Source organism: Nannobrachium achirus (genome assembly GCF_963921795.1).
Source record: "Nannobrachium achirus genome assembly, chromosome: 13".
NCBI classification, from domain to species: Eukaryota; Metazoa; Chordata; class Actinopteri; order Myctophiformes; family Myctophidae; genus Nannobrachium; species Nannobrachium achirus.
In genome coordinates this window covers 50,775,895-50,798,878 of record NC_137833.1, presented here as the reverse complement: position 1 = coordinate 50,798,878, position 22,984 = coordinate 50,775,895, and the positions used below count along the sequence as shown (strand labels likewise).

The following is a 22,984-nucleotide window of genomic DNA, read 5'->3' as shown; positions in this document are numbered from 1 at the left end:
TGAATGCTCACCCATACCTGCATCGTTTTCTGATGTCATTTCTAGCCCAAGGAATGTTTTTTGTGCAAAACAAATGCTTGCAATGGATTCAGCATGATGACAAACCCCTAGTTAGACCCCTCAGATACTACTTCAATACCCAGAAAATTATTTTCCTCCTGTATAGAAAGTCAATGTGAGCCCAACTTGATTTGGCCGCTGTGGCGACCCCGAAGGTCGCCGACTCGGGCGCCCTAGCTAAATCATTAGAACATGCCCTGAGCTACATCTGTGCAAAATTTCGCGCTTTTAGACTGATTAGCGCGAGATATCATTAAGTCCCCCGACTACTCAATCTTACCGACGGCGAGGGGCGACTCAACAAAACTGAGCATGTCCAGTTTTCCAGTTTTCGGTCGATAACGTTCCCGACCCGCTGCCGAAAACCCGACGATGAGCTCCCGTTCGGCAACAGACGCTATCCGCCGCCTTCCGCCGCCGATTCGCGGCCGAATCGGTTTGGTTAAAAGTAGCCTTAACATTCTCTGCATGTCCCTGCATAGAATGTAGATAGAGACAGTGTTGTGCTTCAGAAGTAAACCAAGAACCTAGCATCAGTCTAAAAATAATATTCTATACAAAATAATAATCGGTACATTGACACTATAATGTACCAGGTACACAATTAACCTAGTTTAAATTACACAAAATTACTTTCATATACATTGTGGTCTCTAACTCCTATTATTAACCATTAGTTCAATGTGAAACTAAATGCATTTTACCTATAAGTATACAGTAAAACTTGAGTAAGATTTGTATATCTTAAACCATTATACTCATTTGTCACTTGTCTCATTTGAGTTCACCAAGGCTCTATACCAGGTTTGCTGATTTATTTACACCAAATATCTTTGCTGAAAACGGTAAGATATACAAGCTCACAACATGTCCGCAACAGGACATTCTGTGAGCTTGTGAGCGATCTGCCATTTTTGCCAAATGCTTGCCCCAAGAACAGCTTCAAGTGGTTGAAGAATAAATCCTCTGCATTATTCCGCCTCTTTAAGCGCAGTGCGGATTCCTTCAGTGTGCTGGTTTCATTGCTGTTGCTACACAGCAGAACTAGGCCAAGGCATGAGCCTTGTCCCCCCCCAACCCGCCCCTCCACCAGCCATGGGGTCACCTCAGAAAGGGGGGACTTTTGATTATGATCATTATTTGGTAAATAAGATGTCAACAAGGTGTTTCCTTGGCACTTTATTAAGTGAAAAAGAGGAAGGTGAAGAAATGAATGCCCCCCCCACCCCGCCGCTCTATCAATGGAGACGGCTAATCTCCTCTTTCATGTGCCATCTCATCTGGAGGGCCCGTTGCTTTCGGCTGAACATGTGCTGCTGTGGCCCAACCAGGGGCGTCACAAGGGGGGGGGGGGGGGGGGGGAGTGGGACTGAGTTACTGGGGCCCAAGGTGGAGGGGCCTTCATTATTTTATACTTTAGCTATTGAAAAAACAGCAGATATACAAGCTCCCAGCGCGGCACCGAGTGCCACGCTGGGAGCTTGTAGATCTGCTATTTTTGAAAAGTCGTGAAAAAAAGTGTGCAAATCTTTGAATATATCTATTTTTTAATCGAACATTTGTATTTTGCTTCTGGGGTGTCCCTGGAACTAAATATTTTTAGATGGGGGTGTGTGGACAAATACATATCATTTTGGGGGGGTTCTTCACATGAAAAGAGCACCACTGACATAGAAGGATTTGAAATATTCAAAGACTTGCAAACATGTTCAAGATTTCTCAAAAATAGCAGATCTACAAGCTCGCAGCGCGGCACTAATAATGCGTTCCCAGTCTAAATGGGTTAAACCCCCTCCCCCTATGAAGACCATTCATGGGGGGCCCGCAGTGAATCCTTGTACCAAGGGCCCAGAATTTGGTGCGACACCCCTGGGCTCCATGCACTGGCACTTCTCCCTCGCAGGTGTGGGGCGGCCCGGTGGATATCCTGGCAAGCTAGGGCATTTGTTTATAAAACCCACTTGTTTTGGGCACAATACTTGCACTAACCTCCATTGAGGGAACAGTGTGAATCTGCGCGAGGCCTTTTCCCAAAGTCCTCTGCGAGGCGACGGCCCCATTGAGAGCGAGGAGTAGGAGAGGGGATTACCTTCCCTCCTTCGACAGCGGTGCATTTCCGAGAGAGCTGATTAGCTTGGGCCATTCATTGTTAAATCGAGCAAAGGAAGGCTCTAGTGGAGTGAAAGGATCCAAATAGGTGGGCCCGACGAAATAAAACAGCCGCAGGAAGCCTTCCCCGCTCGAGGCAACCCCGGAAAGTTTTCCCAACACTTCTAACCCCCTCCCCAACACTCCTGAGGCATGGGGGTTTTTTTGCGTGAAAAAGGAGATTAGCATACAAAATTAGAGAAGGGATGATTTTTTTTTTCTTCTTTTTTTTAGGGGGCAACTTGCCTCATGTCCTCCTACATACACCCCCACCCCCCTCCAACCCACCCACCCCCAACCCTGTCTGGACAAAGTTAATTAAACTAGTATTAAACAGTAAAGAAACTTCCAAGACGCTAGGGGAGTTAGGTGGGGGTGGGGGGTGGGGATGTGAGAGGGGGGGGGGGGACGGGGGCTCTTTGAGGATTACAAAGATGAGGGAGAGAAAGGGAGGTATTTGAAGAGGCGAAATTGAGAAAGGCACGATGGACAAGGCAGAGGCGAAAAGAGTTTTTTTCTTGTTGCTTTGCCCCCGAGGGGAATCCCTGTCCCTAATGGGATCAATGCGAGGAAGAAGGTACTGTGTCTGTATTGTTTACTGTGGGTCCCGTCAGTGATTACTGTCTCTATGAGAATCTGTTAAAGAGCACTGGTTCCAAAACTGTTTTTTATTTCAATGACCCGTAGTTTGGTACGCATTTAGAGGCCACAGTCCAACATAACTCTTGAGAATGTACGAATGGAACTTGGTTCTGTTTGTACATTCTCTGCCTTTGGAACCGGTAAGGGTCCAGTTGGTTCCTATTGACTATAAATAATTTAGCCTGGGGTCCCCGGACCCAACTTTGAAATCCACCGTGTTAAAGGATGATGAGGTCGACTGAAGCTCTTCAAATGTAAAAACTGTTCTTCTAAAACTGCTAGTTCCATTCCTTGATTCCGATTGGCTGGTTTCCCTTAATTGCTGTGGTATATGAGACTATAACCCACACCTTGAATCAGTTTATATCAAACCCAGGTGCGTTATTTCTTTCCACAGTGTTCCACAGTGCACCAATTATCTGCACCTGTGTTGTTGGCAAAAAGCTGGGAACTACTACTGTAGTGAATTATTAGTGAAATAGAACAGTTTTAATTGGTACATGTCGATGATTTTTCATGTTGCCATTATTGTAACCGTTTTAGAAAAGCAATAAGCCACGCGAGGCATGTGGTTACCTGTATTTTATAACGGCTGAGAGGGGTATCTCACCACGCCTCTCAGCCGTTATAAAATACCTGGTAACCACATGCCTCTTGTGGCTATTATTGCTTCATTCTCTTACAGCCAAAGGACGTATTACATCAAAAGTGTTTATTGTTCCTCTTTATTATTATTATTTTTTATAGAAAAAAAAAACTAAAGCAAAAACTAGGAACAACTGTGCAATAAATTAACAATATACAGTACAAAGTGCTTATTTTTGTATATACAATTAAATACATCCATGGGGCCGAGATAGTCAGGGAAAGACGAAGGGTTGCGGAGGACCGAAAACCAGTTTAAAAACAAACAAACTCAAAGGTACAGTTTGACATGCAGCGATGCTAAACAGATGTCAGTGTACTCAAGGACCATTTTAGAAACCAATTATGCCAATGATCTTGAGGAGATCTATTGAGAAGCCTATCTTTTTTTTTTACTGCATGAGAATAAATAAAATGTGGCGTGGAGAAATCCAAGTTTGATAAATATCCTTTTAGATGGTCAATGACTTTTCAAAAAGAGTAAAAAAATATAGTTTTAAATATATTCAGAACAACATTCTAAAACATAACCAAAACCGTGTACTCTATAATGTAGTGTTACGCACCCCGCGCTGCCATTACACAAAACTGAGTCTAGTTAAGACGATTTGAAAATGTGTGTCCAAAACACAACAGACGGACAAGGCGCTTGCCAAGGCACATCATGGCAGTAAAAGTGATGTGGAATCAAGACAACGAAGAAGATATCACAGCGGCTCAGTGCTTCTTCCTCAGCCTGAGGGTCTTCTTGCGGCTGCCGGAGCTCTCGTTCCTCCCCTTCGGACCCCCTCTCTTCACGCAGAAGTACTTGGTCACCTTCTTGCTGCACTGCTCGCACCTCACCGCACAGCACCAGTGGAACTTGCAGTTGCAGCTCGACACCATCTCGGCGCTGCGCTCCTCCACCGCCAGGCCGCACTCCCCGCACAGCCGCTTGCAGCTGCGCTTCTCCCACTTGCTCAGGCCCTTGCCCTTCTTGAGGCACTCGCGGCCCTCCGTGCCGGGCAGGCCCAGCGTCCGGTTCTCCAGGCAGTAGTCGGGGGAGTCCTCCAGGTGGACCAGCTCCTTGCGGGAGATGAGGCTGAAGGTCTCGGCGATGGCGCCCCGGCTGGCCGCGCTGTTGCCCGCGCCGCGGAGGAGGTCCACCTTCAGTGCCCGGTGGTACTTCTCCTTCAGGTAGTTGCCCACCTCGCGGAACTCGGGCAGCTGCAGCCAGCAGGTCTGCGTGGTGCAGCTACCCGACACGCCGTGGCACTTGCACGTCCGCTGCATGGTCCCTTTCACGGCCTGGAAGGTTGGGAGGAACAGAAATATATGGACAAGGTTTGTTTCATTCTGGTCAGGCACGTTGCACACATACAGTATAGACATCAAAGGGGGCCTGCCCTTTTATCCGTCTGTAAAAAGTGCCCTCTCCAGACCATGAATGCAGTTTTTTCACAAAGGTGAAAGAAATGCAAATGCAGCATTCAAGAGAGAATTTCCTTGTCCAAACTCCTCTGAACTTTGCAGCGTCTTATGTTGAAAGAATTGCCCTAATAATCCATGCCATACGGCACATCTCCAGTATTGACTTGATTTTTTTTTTTTCATTTCAACCTTTATTTAATTTCTCGGGGATACAATTGAGGGCAAGCCCTCATTTTCAACGATGCCGAGATTACAAACAACTACAACAATAATAATAACAAGATAAGAACAGCAAGATAAGACATAGTATGATTTGTAAAAACAAGCACAATATAATGAGTAAATTAAAGAAGCAGTAAGAGCAGTAATAAACAATAGCACATAGCACATCTTAATGAAAGCAATGACAATGTAAAACAACATGATTAGACAGCAAATTTTTAAATTTTTCCAATGAAACCATAGATTCAAGTTTTAAAGTGCATTGTAACTCATTCCAGCTATGGGGGGCGCTAAAACCAAAGCTTAGTTCAGTGTGGTATCAACCACCAAAAATAGCCGACCACCAAGCTCACAGCGCGTCGCAGCGCGACGCGCTGTGAGCTTGGAGGTCTGCTATTTTCGCTATTTTCCCCAAAAGGCCCTTTTAGAAATGTCAGCCCCTGCCTCTCTAACGTTCTCTGCACGTCCCTGATTCTGGTATACTTGGCCATTGGCAGTTCACGCCGTTTGAAGAAGACCATCACATTCTGCACAGAAAGGCCAAGATGTGCTTTGTCCGTTTGATTGATGTGTTGTCAAATTCACTAATCGTACGCTGCTGGGTGTTCCACTTAGAGCCTAAAAAGGATGAATACACATACTTTTGAGGACAGAAATATGAGGTTCAAGGTCTTACATTCCGGAATTCTCTTGGCCAGCTATTGTTGCGTCCACGGCGTTTCCTGACTTTGCCCGACACAAAACAGCTGTCAGTATGAAAAGGAGCGTTATTCCTTTGCGGTGGAGGGGGAGGGGGAGGGGGAGGGGGGGGACACTTTCTGTCGAGATGAGGCTGAATCAAAAGTTTCACATCGAGTACCATTGTCTCCCGGAAGAAAAAGGGAGTATTTATTTAGCGCGCCCATTATCAACGTGTTTTCTGCCGCGGGAGAAGACCCAATGGAGAGTCCCACTGAGTGGACAAACGTAAAAGGTTTTTTTTTTCTTCTTCCCCGCCCCGTCTCTTTCTCTCCCCATCTTTTCTGTTACAATGATGCTCCAGGTGCCATGGGGATCCTGAAGCCCAACAGGAGGGCACCCGGGCTGGGTAAACAAAGCACACTTCAGCTGCACGCCTGTGGTCCACTCAGACTCCTCCAGGGGCCCAACAAAGACCCCAACATAAATGTGGGATCCGTATTGTAAGAATAAAACTAAACACTTTATTTAACCCAATTAGGCCAAGAATTATTGAACGATTTAACTATTGAAAAATAGCAGATATACAAGCTCACAGCGCAGCACCGATTGCCGCGCTGCAAGCTTGTAGATCTGCTATTTTTTAATAAGTCGTGAAAATGTGTGCAAATATTTGAATATATGTATTTTTAAAGTGAACATTTGTAACTCAGATTTTGCTTCTGGGGGTCCCTGGAACTAGATATTTTGAGATGGGGGTCCGTGGCCAAATACATATCATTTTGGGGGTCCTTCACATGAAAAGGTTTGAGAACCACTGACATAGAAACATAGGTTTTTAAAAAAAACCTTAGAAGGATTCAAAAGACACGCGTCGCTGCCACGCTGTGAGCTTGTAGATCTGCTATTTTTCAATAGTTAAAGCATAAAATAATAATAGCCAATAATGCGAACCCGGTCTAAACGACTTAAAAGAAGAAGAAGAACGCAGCATAATACAGAACGCCGTGCAATGGATGGCTCCCCAGGAGCTCTCGTTAAGCTCGCACCAGCGATCCTGAGATTTCTCAAGTTGAAGTATATTGTCATAAAGGGCATTCACCGGCCGGTAAATAGGCCTCTTCTGGTACACCGAGCACACTGTTGTTATTGGTGGACGAGTGTTCACCTCACTTGTAGGGAGAGGTGAAAGGGACGCCTGGGTGGCACACTCACTGCAGTGATTCAAAAATGATTCAAAAGGTACTTTACATTGTGGATTCAGCCAAGGGGCCGAGAGAGAGAGAGAGAGAGAGAGAGAGAGAGAGAGAGAGAGAGAGAGAGAGAGAGAGAGAGAGTCGCAAACTCTCAGCCAGGCTCCCCACCGCAAGAGTTCTTCAAGAGACCTCACAGTTACTCCACTGGTAGAAGATTCCTACAGATATGAATACTGTGTGGTTATCTGGATCAGCTCTAAAATGAATCCCAAATTCTGTACAGTCAAGGCTGGATTGCCGAACGGGCCTGTATCAGTCTGGGGAGGCCCTTAATAAAAGAGTGCCTGTTGACTGTTCCAAAGTCTTACATTTCAGGTTCTATACTGCATATAGCTGTTGAAGACCCCATCCTTTTTACACTGTACGTCAGGGTTCCCCAATTAGTTTTCCCTAAGGTCCGAATTATGTCTAGGGTACCAAGCAGAGGGCCACAACATTGCAGGGGGCGACGGTGGCGTTCCCGCTACTCCAGTGACAGTTCAGATATCGTCACTGTCGGGCAGAAACCTTGTATCTCCAAGTTTCAAATGTGTATTTTTTTGGTAAAGCAAAGCCCTGCTTCATCATACAAGATCGTCGCACAAAACTAGTGAAAACAGCAGATCTACAAGCACACAACGCCTCGCGATGCGAGGCGTTGTGTGCTTGTAGATCGGCTGTTTTCACTAGTTTAGTAAATTTTTTAGATGATAAATACAAAATGAACGGTTTTGGACATACAAGGTTTCCACCCAACAACGATGATATACTAGTGTTGTTGCTGCTCTTATACCACCATTATTACTAGGGTGGTGTGGGCCAGACAGTAGCCCCCCACGGGCCGCAAATGGCCCGCCGGCCGCCTATTGGGGAACCCTGCTGTACAAGATGACAAGGTCCTTTATGTCAGTGTGTGTGTGTGTGTGTGTGTGTGTGTGTGTGTGTGTGTGTGTGTGTGTGTGTGTGTGGGTGTGTGTGTGTGTGGGGGGGGGGGGTGCACAGTCTCAGGCCCCATGGGGGGCCCAAAGCCTCGGGCTCTGGCCCCAGAGTGCAGTACCTTGCGTCCGGCTTCGTTGTTGTGGAGATTCATGGCGGCCCGCGCGTCTTGCCCGGTCTCCAAGGCGTCCACAAACTGCTTGGAGATCACCTCGCCGAAGCCCACGTTGTCACTGCAGCCTCCCCACAGCCACCCGTGACCGCCTGGGGAAGTAGAAAAGAACCGTAAGAGCTGATATTCTCTCAGCGTGCATGAAGAAGTAGTCATGATGAGGAGGTCTTATTAATGAGTGTACTCAAGCCCCAGTATAGATACTATACCCAGCAGGCACGGTCAGGACCTGGACCAATCAGTGACGTCTCGATTGGGGCCAGATCAAGTAAAACCATGACTAGTCAGATCTGGCCAAGAATATCACCCGATTTCAACGAACATAAATCCTGCCCACGAAAACGGACGTCCTGGATTAATCAGAAAGGGTCCGATCGAGGCCAGATAAATATCATAACTAGTCAGATATGTCCCAGAATATAACCTTACGTGCTCATACTAACATTACAAACAATAACAATAATCCATAAATCCATATGACGTCCTGGTAGTGACATCAAGATCATCCCCATATGGGCTGTGATCTGGCCTAGTTCTGAACGTCACTGGAGTCACCAGAGGACGTTATCATAACGTCATCATGACGTCATTTGGCTTGCAGGGATACTCCAGGTAAAATATTACTACTCAACTATAAGTGAAAGTTGCTCAGTCAGATTTGTACTCAAGTTAAAGTACTGGAGTACCGGTACTTTTAGACATTAGACATTTTCCAAAACAAAGATACCAACAGCAGATCTACAAGCTCAGACAGAACAAACATTGCATGCATAATGCAATGGTTCTGGGCTGCTGGCACAGTGATCCAGACGCCTACCGTAGGCTCAGTAAAGCCTGACAGCGTGTCGCTGGTTCGAGTCCCGATCCGGACGGCCTTTGCTGCATGTCACTCCCCATCTCTCTCCCTGCATTTCATGTCAGCCTACTGTCTATCCCTATCATGGCATAATAAGATAGTGAGCCTGTATTATCTGCTATTTTCACTGTTTGAAATAGGGCTTTAGGAGATTCATTCATAATGTAGGCAACCTTTCCCCCTTTTTCTCCAGGTTGAAGTGCCTTGTTGTTGAAATGCGCCATACACATAGAATGCCTTGCCTTGCTTTGCTTTGCCTTGCCTTGAGACAAAAGTATGATATTTTTTTTAATTAAAGACGTTCTGGCCATTGGGAAAAGCGGGACAACTCCCGAACGGCCGGTTCATTCCCGGACGGTCCAGGCCGGCCATTAGGAAAAACAAAGTAAATCGTCACTGTCGGGCAGAAACCTCGTATCTCCAAGTTTCAAATTTGTAAATTTTTTCGCAAAGCAGAGCCCTGCTTCATCATACAAGGCTGTTGCACAAAAGTAGTGAAAACAGCAGATCTACAAGCACACAACGCCTCGCGGTGCGAGGCGTTGTGTGCTTGTAGATCGCCTGTTTTCACTAGTTTAAATCATTTTTTAAATGATAAATACCAAACAAACGGTTTTGGACATATAAGGTTTCCACTGGTTTTGGCCCACTTTCCAAAGGTTTTGGCCCACTGGCTTGTCTCTTGTCATGGTCTGAATTGGCAAATCTTTGAGTAGCAGCAGCGCTATAGAGAGAGATCTCTCTCTATAGCGCGCAATGAGGGCCTCTACAACTCTTTTTCCCGGGCTGAATCAGGGGCCCAGCATGTCCCTGAACAAAACAAAACACACAAATAATGTCCACCACTGTGAACTGTTAAAGGTAGGGTAAGTGATTTCATTTCATTCAAATAATAACAAAATGGGTCTATGTTTTGATAAGTACTAGTTACTATAGAGTGTTTGGTCCAAATTTGGCCTTATCCCCTGTGAGGAGAAAAAAAGCACAGACAGGTTTCCCTCCAATCGGGATAGACTGGGGCCTTCCTCCAATCATGGTCGAGTGGGTGCGCCTTACGCGCACCAAGGCCCGCCCACACTTGATCATGATTGGAGGAAGGCCCCCCCCCCCCGCCTGTCACCTACATGAAAAGTCAAAGTGAAACTTAAATGAAATCACTTAGCCTAACTTTAAAACAACAGACATTGAACAGGCATGATCAGAATGTTATCTAGCAACTTAAAAACAACGTCTGCGGTGGTTCTCCTCCTCACCCCGCTGGCCGTTCCGGGTGTCATCGCAGCCACAGTTGTCAAAGTCTCCGAGGCTGCAGTTCCTGGTCAGAGTGTACATCACCCCGGCCGAGCTGATGGCGTGGACGAACGCTGTTTCCCGGTTCGCTGGAAACAGATATAAATATAACCTTTTATTTAACCCATTCAGGCCTAGAATTATTGAATGCTTTAGCTATTGAAAAATAGCAGATATACAAGCTCACAGCGCGGCACCGAGTGCCGCGCTGCAAGCTCTGCTATTTTTGAAAAAGTTGTGAAAATTTGTGCAAATCTTTGAATATATGTATGTATGTATGTATAATAAAGCGAACGTTTGTAACTCAAATTTTGCTTCTGGGTGGTCCCTGGAACTAGATATTTTGAGATGCGGGTCCGTGGCCAAATAAATATCAGTTTGGGGGTCCTTCACATGAAAAGGTTTGAGAACCACTGACATAGTAGTCTCTCAAGAACAGACTAACTGAGCTCCAGTTAAATGAAAAGGACCTTTTCTTTGAAGATGGCCAGAGACTGAGAGATTGCTGACATAGAAACATGGGTTTTTCAAAAAATCTTAGAATGATTCAAAAGACGCTTATAGAATGGGGTCAAAATTCTAATTTTCATGATTTTTCAAAAATAGCAGATCTACAAGCTCGCAGCGCGGCACTCGGTGCCGCGCTGTGAGCTTGTATATCTGCTATTTTTCACTGGTTAAAGCATAAAATAACGATACACAATAATGTGTACCCGTTCACCCCAAACAGTGGGTCGGGACCCATTTGTGGCTAATTTTTGGTTAATAAATGAATGAAAGATCGAAGAAATTACATAAAATAGAAAACAAGTAGAGAAAATCGCCGATCTACAAGCTCACAACGCTGCGCGAAGCGACGCGTTGTGAGCTTGTAGATATGCTGACAACAGCATATGACCAAATAAATACAATAAAAAAGTGAATAAATACAAAGAATCCATGAGGGGGAAAAAAACACAAATAGAATTACCACAATAAACTAAACATCAGAGCAGGTACAGCTATTGGCAAGCATCCCCCATTTCCATCCTATTAAAGACCAAGGGAGATGCACGTTAATATTCCTTTCTCCTTGCAGATCATTCATAGTATGTTATGCATTGGGGTATAATTGTGTAATACCGGTATGTATACATACAGTATGTGTGTCACTATAAAGTATAGTAGTAAAGTGAAAGGGTCATTAGGATTTGTCATAGAGACTTGATGTAAGTAATTAAGTAATGCCTCATATTCCTATACTTTCCATATAGAATATAGCACACACAATTCTTTTTAATTATAATTATTTTTATTTGAATTATTCATTATCTCTCCGTCTATCTACAACATCAAAGTATTATGAACCATATCTTTTGCATGACATGACATCATCAACCCCATAACACAAACCATTATCGCAACTTGTGTCTCATAGGAAAATATGCTGATATGCAAATGTTTTGCAAATGTTTCTAGCAGCTATCAGGCTGCTGAAGAAAGCCTAAGGCTGTCGCCTGTGCTTAACTGGTTTGTACTTTACTGATGCACTTTTAAAGGTCTTCTAATCTAAGCAACATGATACTGACAAGCACTATACTGAATGCACTGCATGTGTTATAGGACCAATTTTAATTATTACAGGATACAAACTTTTTGTGCTCATCCTATTTTACATTCTTTACTGCTAATTATATTCTTTTTGCTCCTTCGAGCTGCAAATGTAGAAGCCTGCATAAGCAAGAGTTTCACCTCACTGTTACCTGTAATTGTGTTGTGACTTTAAGTTGATTGATTGATTGATTGATTGATTGATTGATTGATTGATTGATTGATTGTTTGATTGATTCTCATGTAGTGCAGTAGTTCTCAATCATTTTCATGTTAAGGACCCCCAAATTGATATGAATCTCCGCCGTGGTAACACTGTTGAAACAGTGCCCAAATTTGGAGATGACTGACATCACTGATCCGTCTGGGTCCTCCATGACTTCTGAGACTCCTACATTCAATCCCTCATATACTGTGCACCAAAACCAAACTCTGCACATAACTTGAACGGTCAAGGACTAGTGGTTACTTGACAATTACTACATCTCAGAACCAAATATTGTACCTTTACTCCACCACATGTATTTGAAAACTCTAGTTACGTTACTTTGTAGATTTTGATTATCATTACAAAACATACATTTACCACTTGAACCCTATTTAAACTCAGCTATTTGAAAATAGCCAATCTACAAGGTCACAACGCATCGCGAGCTTGTAGATCTGCTATTTTCGAATGACTTTCAAACAATTTAGACAGGACATTCTTCATTTTACTTTTGGCATTCAAGTACATCTTCATGCCAAAACTTTTGCACTTTTACTCAAGTACATTTTGAATTCTTGACTTTTACCTGTAACTTCAAGTTCAACATGTGAGTACTTTTTCCACCACTGCGTGTCTAGATGTGGGCTCCTCATGTTTTCGCAGGCCTCCGACAGGAGAGCCGTGCAGTGAACTGGATTAGTGTGTTTGTTCAGCCTAACTGCCACCAAGGCCACAGTAACTATCCCTGAAAGAACCAAGGATGATGAATCTGCTCCTCGCTAAACAAACATCTCAGTCTTCTCAGTCCCTAAGCCTCGCACCCCCCCTCCCTGGCCCGGGGAATGACACAGAATAAACACATTTTTACAGTAGTTTGTCATTCAGTTATATGTTCCACGCAAGATATGTAGAGAAGAAAATGGTGCACGAGATTTCAGAAAATATTTAAATAAATTATGTCATGTCTGGAAACAAGCCACCCAGGCTCTATAAAAATTTGATTCTGTGTAAAAAATTTTTTTTGAATATTTAACCAGTAAGACTCCCTAAATCAGGAGATAAGCGACCTGCATGTAAAAATCGGCCTGATGGTGGCGCTAAATGGGACAGATCCATGTTGATGACATTACTGTAGACATGTTGTGTACTGCTTTGCGTGATTTTAGGGCAAAATCTGTAGGAGCAGTGTCCAAAAAGTGTTTGAAAAGATCTGCCTGATGGTGGCGCTAAATGTGACAGATCCATGTTGATGACATGAGTCTAGACGTACTGTGTACCGATTTGCGTGGTTTTAGGGCAAAATGTGTAGGAGCAGTGTCCATAAATGTGTTTTGCAAGAATCTGCCTCATAGTGGCGCTATAGAAGAGGGCCATGTGAGAAATGAAGGATGGAGGTTGTGGTTTGGCAGCCTTTGTTTTGCGGTTTTCAAAAATATATATTTTTCACACAGAATCAAGTGTTTTATGCTCATGATTCACCACTAGGAGCCTGGATGGCTTGGTTACAGGCTTGAAATAATTCATATAAATCTCTATGAGAAAGATGAATGGGCTTTCGAATGGTGGCACCACAAAACCCTGCTATGCCCTAGTTTCCCAAACAGTGGGTCAGTCGGCTGGGACCCATTTGTGCGCCACGGAGCAATTTTCATGGGTCGCGACTCAAGTAAAAATCCCACTTTCTTTTCTTTTCATATTTGTTTAAAGGTAATGAAAATCTACAAGCTCACAATGATCTACATTGTAGATCATTGTGAGCTTGTAGATTTTCATTACCTTTAAAAAAAATATGAAAATATGAACAAGCTTTGTGCGCTTGTAGATCTGCTATTTTCACTAGTTTGGGACCACTGCTATGGACAATAAAAAGAATAAAAATAGGGATGCACCGATAAGGAAATTCTTGGCCGATACCGAAATAACAATTTATCTGATAGCTGATAAAGATATCTGTAGGCTGCAAATAACCAACACATCAACATGTATGCTTATCAACAACAGATAAATATCAGTTACTGCCATCGTTTAGTGTCAGCTTTATTTGCCGATACCGATATTGACCGACAACGCCAAACATCGGCCGATACCGATGTGTGGCCGATATATCGGTGCATCCCTAAATAAAAGTCAGAATAATGTGACTGATGTGGTCGTGGAGGTGTGCTCTCTCTCACCGCTGCGCAGGCTGCTGTGTGTGGACAGCTGCAGGGCTCTCTCGGGGCAGTTCCAGCGGTCCCACGCAAACTGGTGCTTGCACTCCTCGATGCCGCTCTGTGCCCCCGCCGCCACGCTGCTGGAGTAGATCAGGTACGCCTGGCACACGGCACGCCACAGAGGAGGAGGAAGGCGTTTAGATCAGTGGTTCTCAACCTTCTCAGCCCGCGACCCCCCAAAATAATCATATTTCAGTGATGTTGCTAGGTTTCCAATGTAATGGGTCCCGGGACCCACAGGTGGTCATTCAAATGGGTCCCAGAATTATGTTATGGGTCCCGCGACGACACACGCTTTATGTATCAACGGCGAAAACATCACAAAGGACTTTAATTTAAACAAATAGTGGCAAATAGCTACTTGTATGTAGTTGATAAAGGACAGAAGCATGGAATTACAAGACAATCTCAATCATCTCTTCAATAATGCCAGAACGCACAGCTGTGGAGACTCCACAAATGATTGATAGCAGGAAGGATAGAGTTGTATGCATCCTGGGGATGCAGGGATGCTTAGTTTAATGAGTCCTTTATTAAAATATGAGTCAGGGACTCAGGACGCAGGGCTATAGCATCACTGATATTTTAACAGGGGACCCCCCACCCTGACGAGCACTAAGAGTTGAGCCATTACATTTTGTATAAGACGGTTCTCTTGTGAAAATAGCATGTAGATTGGCTATTTTCACTAGTTTAGGTCGACTAAATATGATACGATTTTAGTCAACTAAATCTACAGGTTTTTTTTTTTTGGGCGACAAAAATGTATTTTGGCCGGGCCTTGATGGCGTTGTGATGCCTGAGTTTACACTCGGTTGCATGCTGAAAATAGCAGAAATACAAGCTCGCAGTGCGGCGCATTGTGAGCTTGCAGTTCTGCTATTTTCAGAGCGCTGTTCAGAGCACAACCAAACATGAAATGGCTCGTCTTTTAGTTCTACTGGATCTCTTCTCCACTAGTCCCGATACCTTTTAGTCTTTGGCTTTGGTACAGTGGTTCTCAAACCTTTTAATTCCAAGGAAATAGTTTGGTATACAGTATAAGGCCAGAGACCCCCGTAACTCTGACAGAGTTATAGCCCCATATGGGTCCATTTTGGTTCCTAACTATCAATCCTTTTTCTGGGAACCGCTTGGAACCCCTTTATTCTGGCTACGAATAAGCAGTAAAAAAAAAAGGAGCTAAACATGGAAGAAAACATTGTAGGCTCAGGATGCATAACACATTTTGGTTACTCATTTAGGTTATTATTCCTCGAAACAAGTAAAATTGTCACTCAAAAGCTCACCACATCTCTCTGTTCACAGGTGACCAGGTGAATACCACCACTAATAGAACTACGAAGTTTGATGTTTTTTTCCCCCCATTCTGAATTCCCATAGACTTTTTCATATCGCGTCATATAAGAACTGTGTTCCAAACATAAACAAATGATCTCAGCGGTTTGACTCACATGGATATGAAGAATCAACTGATGGTGATAAAACACTAATGTTACTGTCGCCGAATTAGTTCCAATTTCGCTAGAAACAGACTGTATCAAATATGAGTGAGTGACTATCATAAACCATACAGAGCCACCTCCCCGACAATATCGCGGAGACCATTTATTTATTTTTGGACCACAATGCTTATACGGGACGATTTTAAGATGACTCACTGTTATTCTCCATAGAGAAAGTACTTCCGTGGAACCGGGGGATGAGCGAGTGACGTCATATACTCTATTATAAGCACCCCAGCTACGGTGAACCTAGTGCCAGAGCAGTTCCACTAAGAACAAGTGAATAATAAAAACACAAGACGTTATACAAAAGTCACATAATGGCTCCTACATACAGTTTAGTGGCTCCTAATTCGTCTTTAGGCCAAATACTAAAAGATACGCTTAATAGCCTAATAAAAATGTTTTCCATCACTACACTAGTCAGGTCAGGATGAAAACAGTCTTCAGAGGCGCGTTCGGAAATGCGCACTCAACGCACTGGTGTGCCATGTTGTCGTTCGTTTATTCGGTGCACTTGGTGCGTTGTCGTTCGGAAATCCAGTGCGCGGCGCACTGGTGTGTTGAGTGCACGCACTCACCAACCCTACTCAGAAGATGGGGTTAGGCGGTGTGGTGCGGTGGTTCGGTGTTCTGATTGGTTGGTTTTCATAGCCATGTCTCGAACGCTTCTCAGCTGTGAACAATGGAGGAAATTACCGCAAAATGCAGCATTTGCAGCTTAATTGGTCGTTTGGCCTTGATAGTTTCACACACATTAACGTGTAAACTAACAGCAGGTGTGCCAATGTTATGAATTACATCTCCTTTCAATAGCAACGTTACGTTAGCATACTTAGCAACTGCTGCTTTTCAGAAAGTTTAGGCTACTTAAAAAGCACACAGCTGCCTCTTAAAACTGGTCGTTCGTAAATAAGCCACACTGAACGCACTATACAACGACACGCCCACTGCACTCACTACACCGAGCACACACCCGGTGCGGGTTTCCGAACGCACCCAATTTTTGTCAAAGTCTATGAAGTTCAAAGGTCAGCTGAACACTCTCAGGGATGCTCTTCTCCCTGGGGAGGACACACCTCAGTGACACGCACGCACACACACAAACACACACACACGCACACACACGCATGCACACACACGCGCGCGCGCACACACACACACACACACACACACACACACACACACACACACACACACACACACACACAGGCACTCAAAGGACTACAATGCTCAAGCTTGTTTGTATACCCTTTTGACAGATACAAATGTGTTCAAATATATGGTCATGTAACAGACTATGAAGGTTTTGACAGTCAGTCAATCAATCAATCAATCAATCAATCAATCAATCAATCAATCAATCATTCAATCAACCAATTATTTATAAAGGTAGGCCTATAGTTCAGCCAGTTCCTACCATGCTGTCCCTATGGGTCTCTCTCTCTAACTAAGGGTGGTGAGTGACGTTTCAGTTGAGTTCAGAACAAGTGTCACACTGGGCAGTATCACACGACAAGTTCTGAAGTTTATTACCCATAGAGAAATTATGATACAGTATTGGACACATGATGACGTGACCAGAAGACATGAGGACAAGGACAAGAACAGAATGAGCAGGAATAGATCATGCATCTTGTAGCATTGAGCAAAGACGTCAGTCTATCTGATAAAGTAGTTGATTGTCATGGCGTCAAATGTATCAGTTAGTATGAGACTGATTCAACACATGTATGTACTGGGTCAATCAGATGATAAAGGTCAAGGCCATGGGTCAGTGGTGGAAAAAGTACTCAAATGTTTTTCTTAAGTAAAAGTATCAATACTGCAATGTATAATTACTCTGTTACAAGTCAAAATGCACTTGAGTAAAAGTATTGGCATCAAAATGTACCAAAAGTATAACGTGCTCATTATGCAGAATGTCCCATTTCACAAGTTTTCAAATGTATAACATGTATTAAAAAGTCTTTTGAAAATAGTAGACCAATGCATCGCGATGCGACGCATTGTGAGCTTGTAGATCGGCTGTTTTCAAATGGTCAAAATGTATATAGGGCTGAAGTGGGTAATGTATGTTTTGTAATAATAATCAAAATCTACAAAATAACTAAAGTTTTCAATTTTTTTTTTAAAATAGATAATTGATAAAAAGTACAATATTTGCCTCTGAGATGTAGTGGAGTAGGAGTAACAGTATTGAAAATTGTACTTTGCCAGGGACAAACAAAATGAGTTGACAAACTCATTTGTCTAGCCCTAAAGGACCATAATTACAGGCCTGTAACTAGTGAACAAATTCCATTTGTTATGGACGGTCCTTGGAAATAAAGCGTCTGACAAGACAACCACTGCCCTTGTGGACTCCTAATGTACCATAGTGTCATAGTAAATCAGTGTCATACATATTCTGATGAGAATGTGGAGACTGACATTCAGCAATCGGGTCCTATGATCAAAACAAGAACATATCGTCGTTGTCGGGTGGAAACCCGACAACGACGATATGTGACGGCCTTGTATGATGAAGCAGGGCTTTGCTTTGCGAAAGAACGTACACTTTTGAAACTTGGAGATACGAGGTTTCCACCCGACAACGATGATATAATGTTATGTATTAAAACAACACGGACAAGGCCACGTCTTGCACACATTTGTCCTTGTTGATGACCCCTAAAGTCCCATAATCATAACACGACGGCACGCTTTGGGTAATGGTTGGTAGTAATGTCAAGTATAACATGAGTCGTCAATGGCCTAAACATTGCCAAAAACGAGACAATCTGTGCAAATCTTTGAATATATATTCTTTTAAAGCGAACATTTCTGACTTAAATCTTTGCTTCTGGGGGGTACCTGGAACAAAATATTTTGAGATGAGGGTCTGCGGTCAAATACAGTACATAATTCTAGGCGTCCTTGGCATTAAAAACTTTGAGCACTACAGATAAAGAAACATAAGTTTTTCAGAAAAGGATTTAGAAGACATTTGTAGGTATTTTTCAGGTCTTACATGGTTCAACAATAACCGCTGCTGTTACTGCTTGATCAAGCGGTTCTCAAAAGTGGGATCAGGGGGAACCTTAGGGATCCTTGGGGGGGTTCCAAATGGACCCTATAGGTCTATGAGGGCGCTTTTCGACCAGCAAAGAACCGGTTCGGGTTCTCTCTCCCTCCTTTGGGATGAACCAGAGGTGAGCCTTTCCACCAGAGAACCGAGTTGGTTCCGAACCGTAAAAGTTGGTTCGCAAGAACGAACCAAGGTTCCAGGAGAGTTGCGGGAGAAAGTACCCGAACCGGTTCTTTAGCAGTGGAAAAGGCCCCTTATAGATCTATAACTGCGGGGAGTGTACAAAATGGAACCAAATTCCCAAATAATGGTTTACTTTGCAATAAAAAAAGAGTCCTGCTTCCACTACTACCAACATATGAATTGCTTTCGCCAAACATTTCTTCTCTTAAACCTGATTCACCAGAAGAGAGAAAAACAAAACAACAGATCACCCTCTCTCTCCCTCCGCTCGTTGGCCCCTTCATTCTGGTTCTTCTTCAGACTGTGTGAACGATACATACTAATACGTCTCAAGTGGACTCTCTTTTTTTTGGGGTGGGGGGTGGATGGAGGAGTACCACCTCTTTCACAGGGGTCTGCTTCCCCTAATGATGACCACCCACTACAGCCTATACCCGTCTACCCTCCTCGCCTCTCATGGCTCTTTAGACACTCCAGCCTCTGAGACACGCCAGAGCCTGACGGAGGTCAAGTGTGCGGGAGGCACAAGGGGAGCCACAAAGGACCAAGAATATCATTGATATATCATTAACGCCATTGTGTGGCCACAGTGGCGGTGGACAAACCGAGTACTCAACCCCAGTAGTACTTGAGTCAGAGTATACATCGGATACGCCACCCTGGTCGTGTTACTCCACCACAAGTTGAAAGTTACTCTGTACTATAGAGGTTGTTTTGTTTCACCAATTAAGACCTGAGGGCGATTGTACAGACGCCTTCTGAATCAGTGGTTCTCACACTTTTTGAAGATTTTTTTAAAACTGTTCAAAAATAGCAGATGTACAAGCTCGCAGCACGGCACGAAGCGATACACTGTGAGCTTGTATATCTGCTATTATTGAATATCCAACGCAAGAAATCTACAATGCTACAGATGCTTTCCTGGTTTTAATGGGTTGAGCATGCAAAAGTCCATGCTTTCAGAAATGCCAAAAGTATTCAAAAGTATAAATCACAAAGTACATTTTCTGCGCGGTGAGCTTGTAAACATTTTAATTCTGTAACTTTATTAACATGAATCTTCTCTTTTGGGAGTCCCTGACACAAAAGATTTTCAGATTTTCAGGGTCCACGGCCAAATGCATACCAATTTGAGGGTCCTTGACATGAAAATGTTTGAGAGCCACTGTGTTACGTGTATATATAGGACATCCTATAAAGGTTGTTCTTTCGCTCTTTTGGGGAAGGGTTGTAGAAGAAGGGGATAAGAGATCAAAAGAATGCTGGCTTACCTTGGGTCCAGTCATCAAGAAATTATTCACTGACCTGGAAAAGGAGACAGCTTATTAAGTCAGGAAATGAAGTGTCCCTTCACAGGCCTGAGGAATGCCTCTGTCTGCTCCGTCCGCGCCCCAACATCTCTCATTAGTGCACTTAACTCAGTTAGCGCCGGGCGACTTTACGAGCGACTAGTTCACTATGGCGTTTGGTGCCGAGCGACTCGGAGCGACTTTTATATAAAAGCATTGTTTAAGCTTTTAATATGTGTTTATAGACGGAGCGAAATGGTTAGCTTACCTCAGCTAATGTCCACACGTAAACCGTGAAAAAAAAGGATACGATTATGACGACACCTTTAAACCAGGGCTTCCTGTTGACAACAGGCCTCTGCTAGCGTTAGCCTCAATGCAACCATCCGACCCTCACGTAGCTTCACTAGGTCGGATTTTGATTCTGAAACTTTCTGTGTGGCATCTATATACGTCCCGATGCCCATACCAATGGTGGTTTGAGACGATCAAGCACGAATTGAACAGTATTGAGCTGAAATGGTGACCGGCGGCCCGTCCATGTTAAGTCAATGAGGACCAAGTCAGCGTCTCATCCTGTTATGTGGATTTAAACAGGCTTAACATGGGACCATGTCAGTGTATGGTGTATGGTGGTCTCTAGTGGTCATCTGGTGGTATGGTATGATGAACGTGCATTCGTTAAGGTGGTCTGGTTAAGGTGGTCTGGGGGGATACAAAATAGCTATTTCCTGGCGTTATAAGCGCACATTCATATTCATATTTTGGAAATCTGGCCCTGTATGAGTTAATAACAATTTAACTTTGTGTCATCACCGGACATCCAAAAACCATAAGGAAACCCTAAATAGCCATAGAGGCCAAGTGCAGAGTCAAACTATTCTTTCCACGTGATTTCAATTATGGGTTTCAAATGCAAAAACATGACACACGTTCATACGCAGACAACAACTAATGGATAGATAGTTAGGCAGACAGACAGACAGACAGACAGACAGACAGACAGCAATGTTCATTTCGTCGACTAAAAATTAAAAATATACTCTTCATTGTAAAGCATTTTTCAGTCCACAAGGCATTGTGAGCTTGTAGATCGGCTATTTTCAGCATGCAACCAAGTGTAAAATCATCCATTACGACGCCATCAAGCCCCGGCAAATTGCATTTTCGTAGACAATCAACTGCGGATTTAGGCGACTAAAATCCTAAGGTATTTAGTCGACTAAAACTAGAAACTTTTCAGATTGCTAAAATTAATTAATCATTTAATGTTGTCTGAGTATGAGTTGTAAAAAAGTGACCCCAATTGAAACAAGCCCATAAGATTTCTTGTGGTATTATTTATCCTTTTAGTTGACCGTGTATCAGTGAACTGTACTGTCCTGTACTTTTTCCTATGCAAACCTCTAATAAAGTCTTCAATCAATCAATCAATCAACACTGACAGACAGAGCAGACAGAGAGAGATATTGATAGATGTCATAGCATGACCCATGGCCTCAGTAAGCTAAGCTTCCAAGACCTGAGGCCATTCTACTAAATGCCTTAGAAAATCTGTAAAGTTCTCACGCTTTCAAGATTTTTAAAAGATGTTCGAAAATAGCAGACGTGCAAGCCCGCAGCGCGGCACAAATTGACACGCTGCGGGCTTGCACGTCTGCTATTTTTGAATGGCCAAAGGGAAGATCTAAAATGACACAGATGCTTTCCCTTGGGTTAAAAGATTGCAATTATCAGCTATGCAATTATACCATTATTAATGATAGTGCAAGATATGTAATACATGTTGTATTAGAAAATAATTACCTCTGCCTTATTACTTACTTACTTACCGTGTCATTATTATTGCTGCTATGACACCTACATTTACCCACAGGGATCAATAAAAGTTGATCTGATCTTATCTTATCTGATCTTACAAACCAACCAGCATTTCCCAGGAAATGCTGTATAATGCAGCATATTTTACAGTTCAATTATTAGTTTGCTACATAAAAACTCATCCTATAAGTACCATAAAATCATAATTAAGTCATATTAGGCTAATTGCCATACTATGCATAACGTTAAAATGATAATCAAATAAGGAGGAAATTAATAGGGTCCATGCAACAATTTAAAAAGGAGCATATTTAGGTCTATACAACCCCCTTTGCTTGTTTTCGGTCTATTCTAAAATTTGCCATTGCGTGAAATGCACTGCGGGGGGAATAAATAAAACATAAAGGAATTAAAATGCCAAAATAAAAAACTTACCAGCTACAACAACACCTCATGTGAGTCAACAGAATGAACGCGTAATAGAAAGTCTCCACGTGAGTGAACATCCTGACAGGTAGATATAGATGGAATGAATCAATGAATGAAGGAGTGAGTGAATGAATGGATGGATGGATGGATGGACGGCAGCAACTCTATCCTCGCAGCCTGATGGTCAACGGGACACTGAGCTGCACCTAACATACCAAACCTCAGACCCAGGGCTATACCCAAAGAGTCTGAACCCACTTTCGAGGAGGGGGGGAGATCTCCTGAAATGGACCCCGCGCTCGTCCCCAACAAGAGATTATCTGCTTAATTAAAGATTTTCCCCCTTCCGACTCTCTCCGCCAATCAGAACCATTGTACCAAG

General features: G+C 43.4%; 1 protein-coding gene across 1 annotated transcript; it reads right to left on the bottom strand.

Moving 5' to 3' along the window:
• Positions 1-4,212: 4,212 nt before the first annotated feature.
• On the bottom strand, positions 4,213-22,679 carry wnt8b (wingless-type MMTV integration site family, member 8b; the record flags this gene model as incomplete). The annotated part of the gene is made up of 6 exons (XM_080739750.1): positions 4,213-4,782; positions 8,098-8,240; positions 10,258-10,383; positions 14,267-14,405; positions 20,335-20,368; positions 22,609-22,679. The coding sequence occupies 6 exons, from the start codon at positions 22,677-22,679 to the stop codon at positions 4,213-4,215; spliced, it is 1,083 nt and encodes a 360-aa protein (XP_080595876.1).
• Positions 22,680-22,984: the final 305 nt, after the last annotated feature.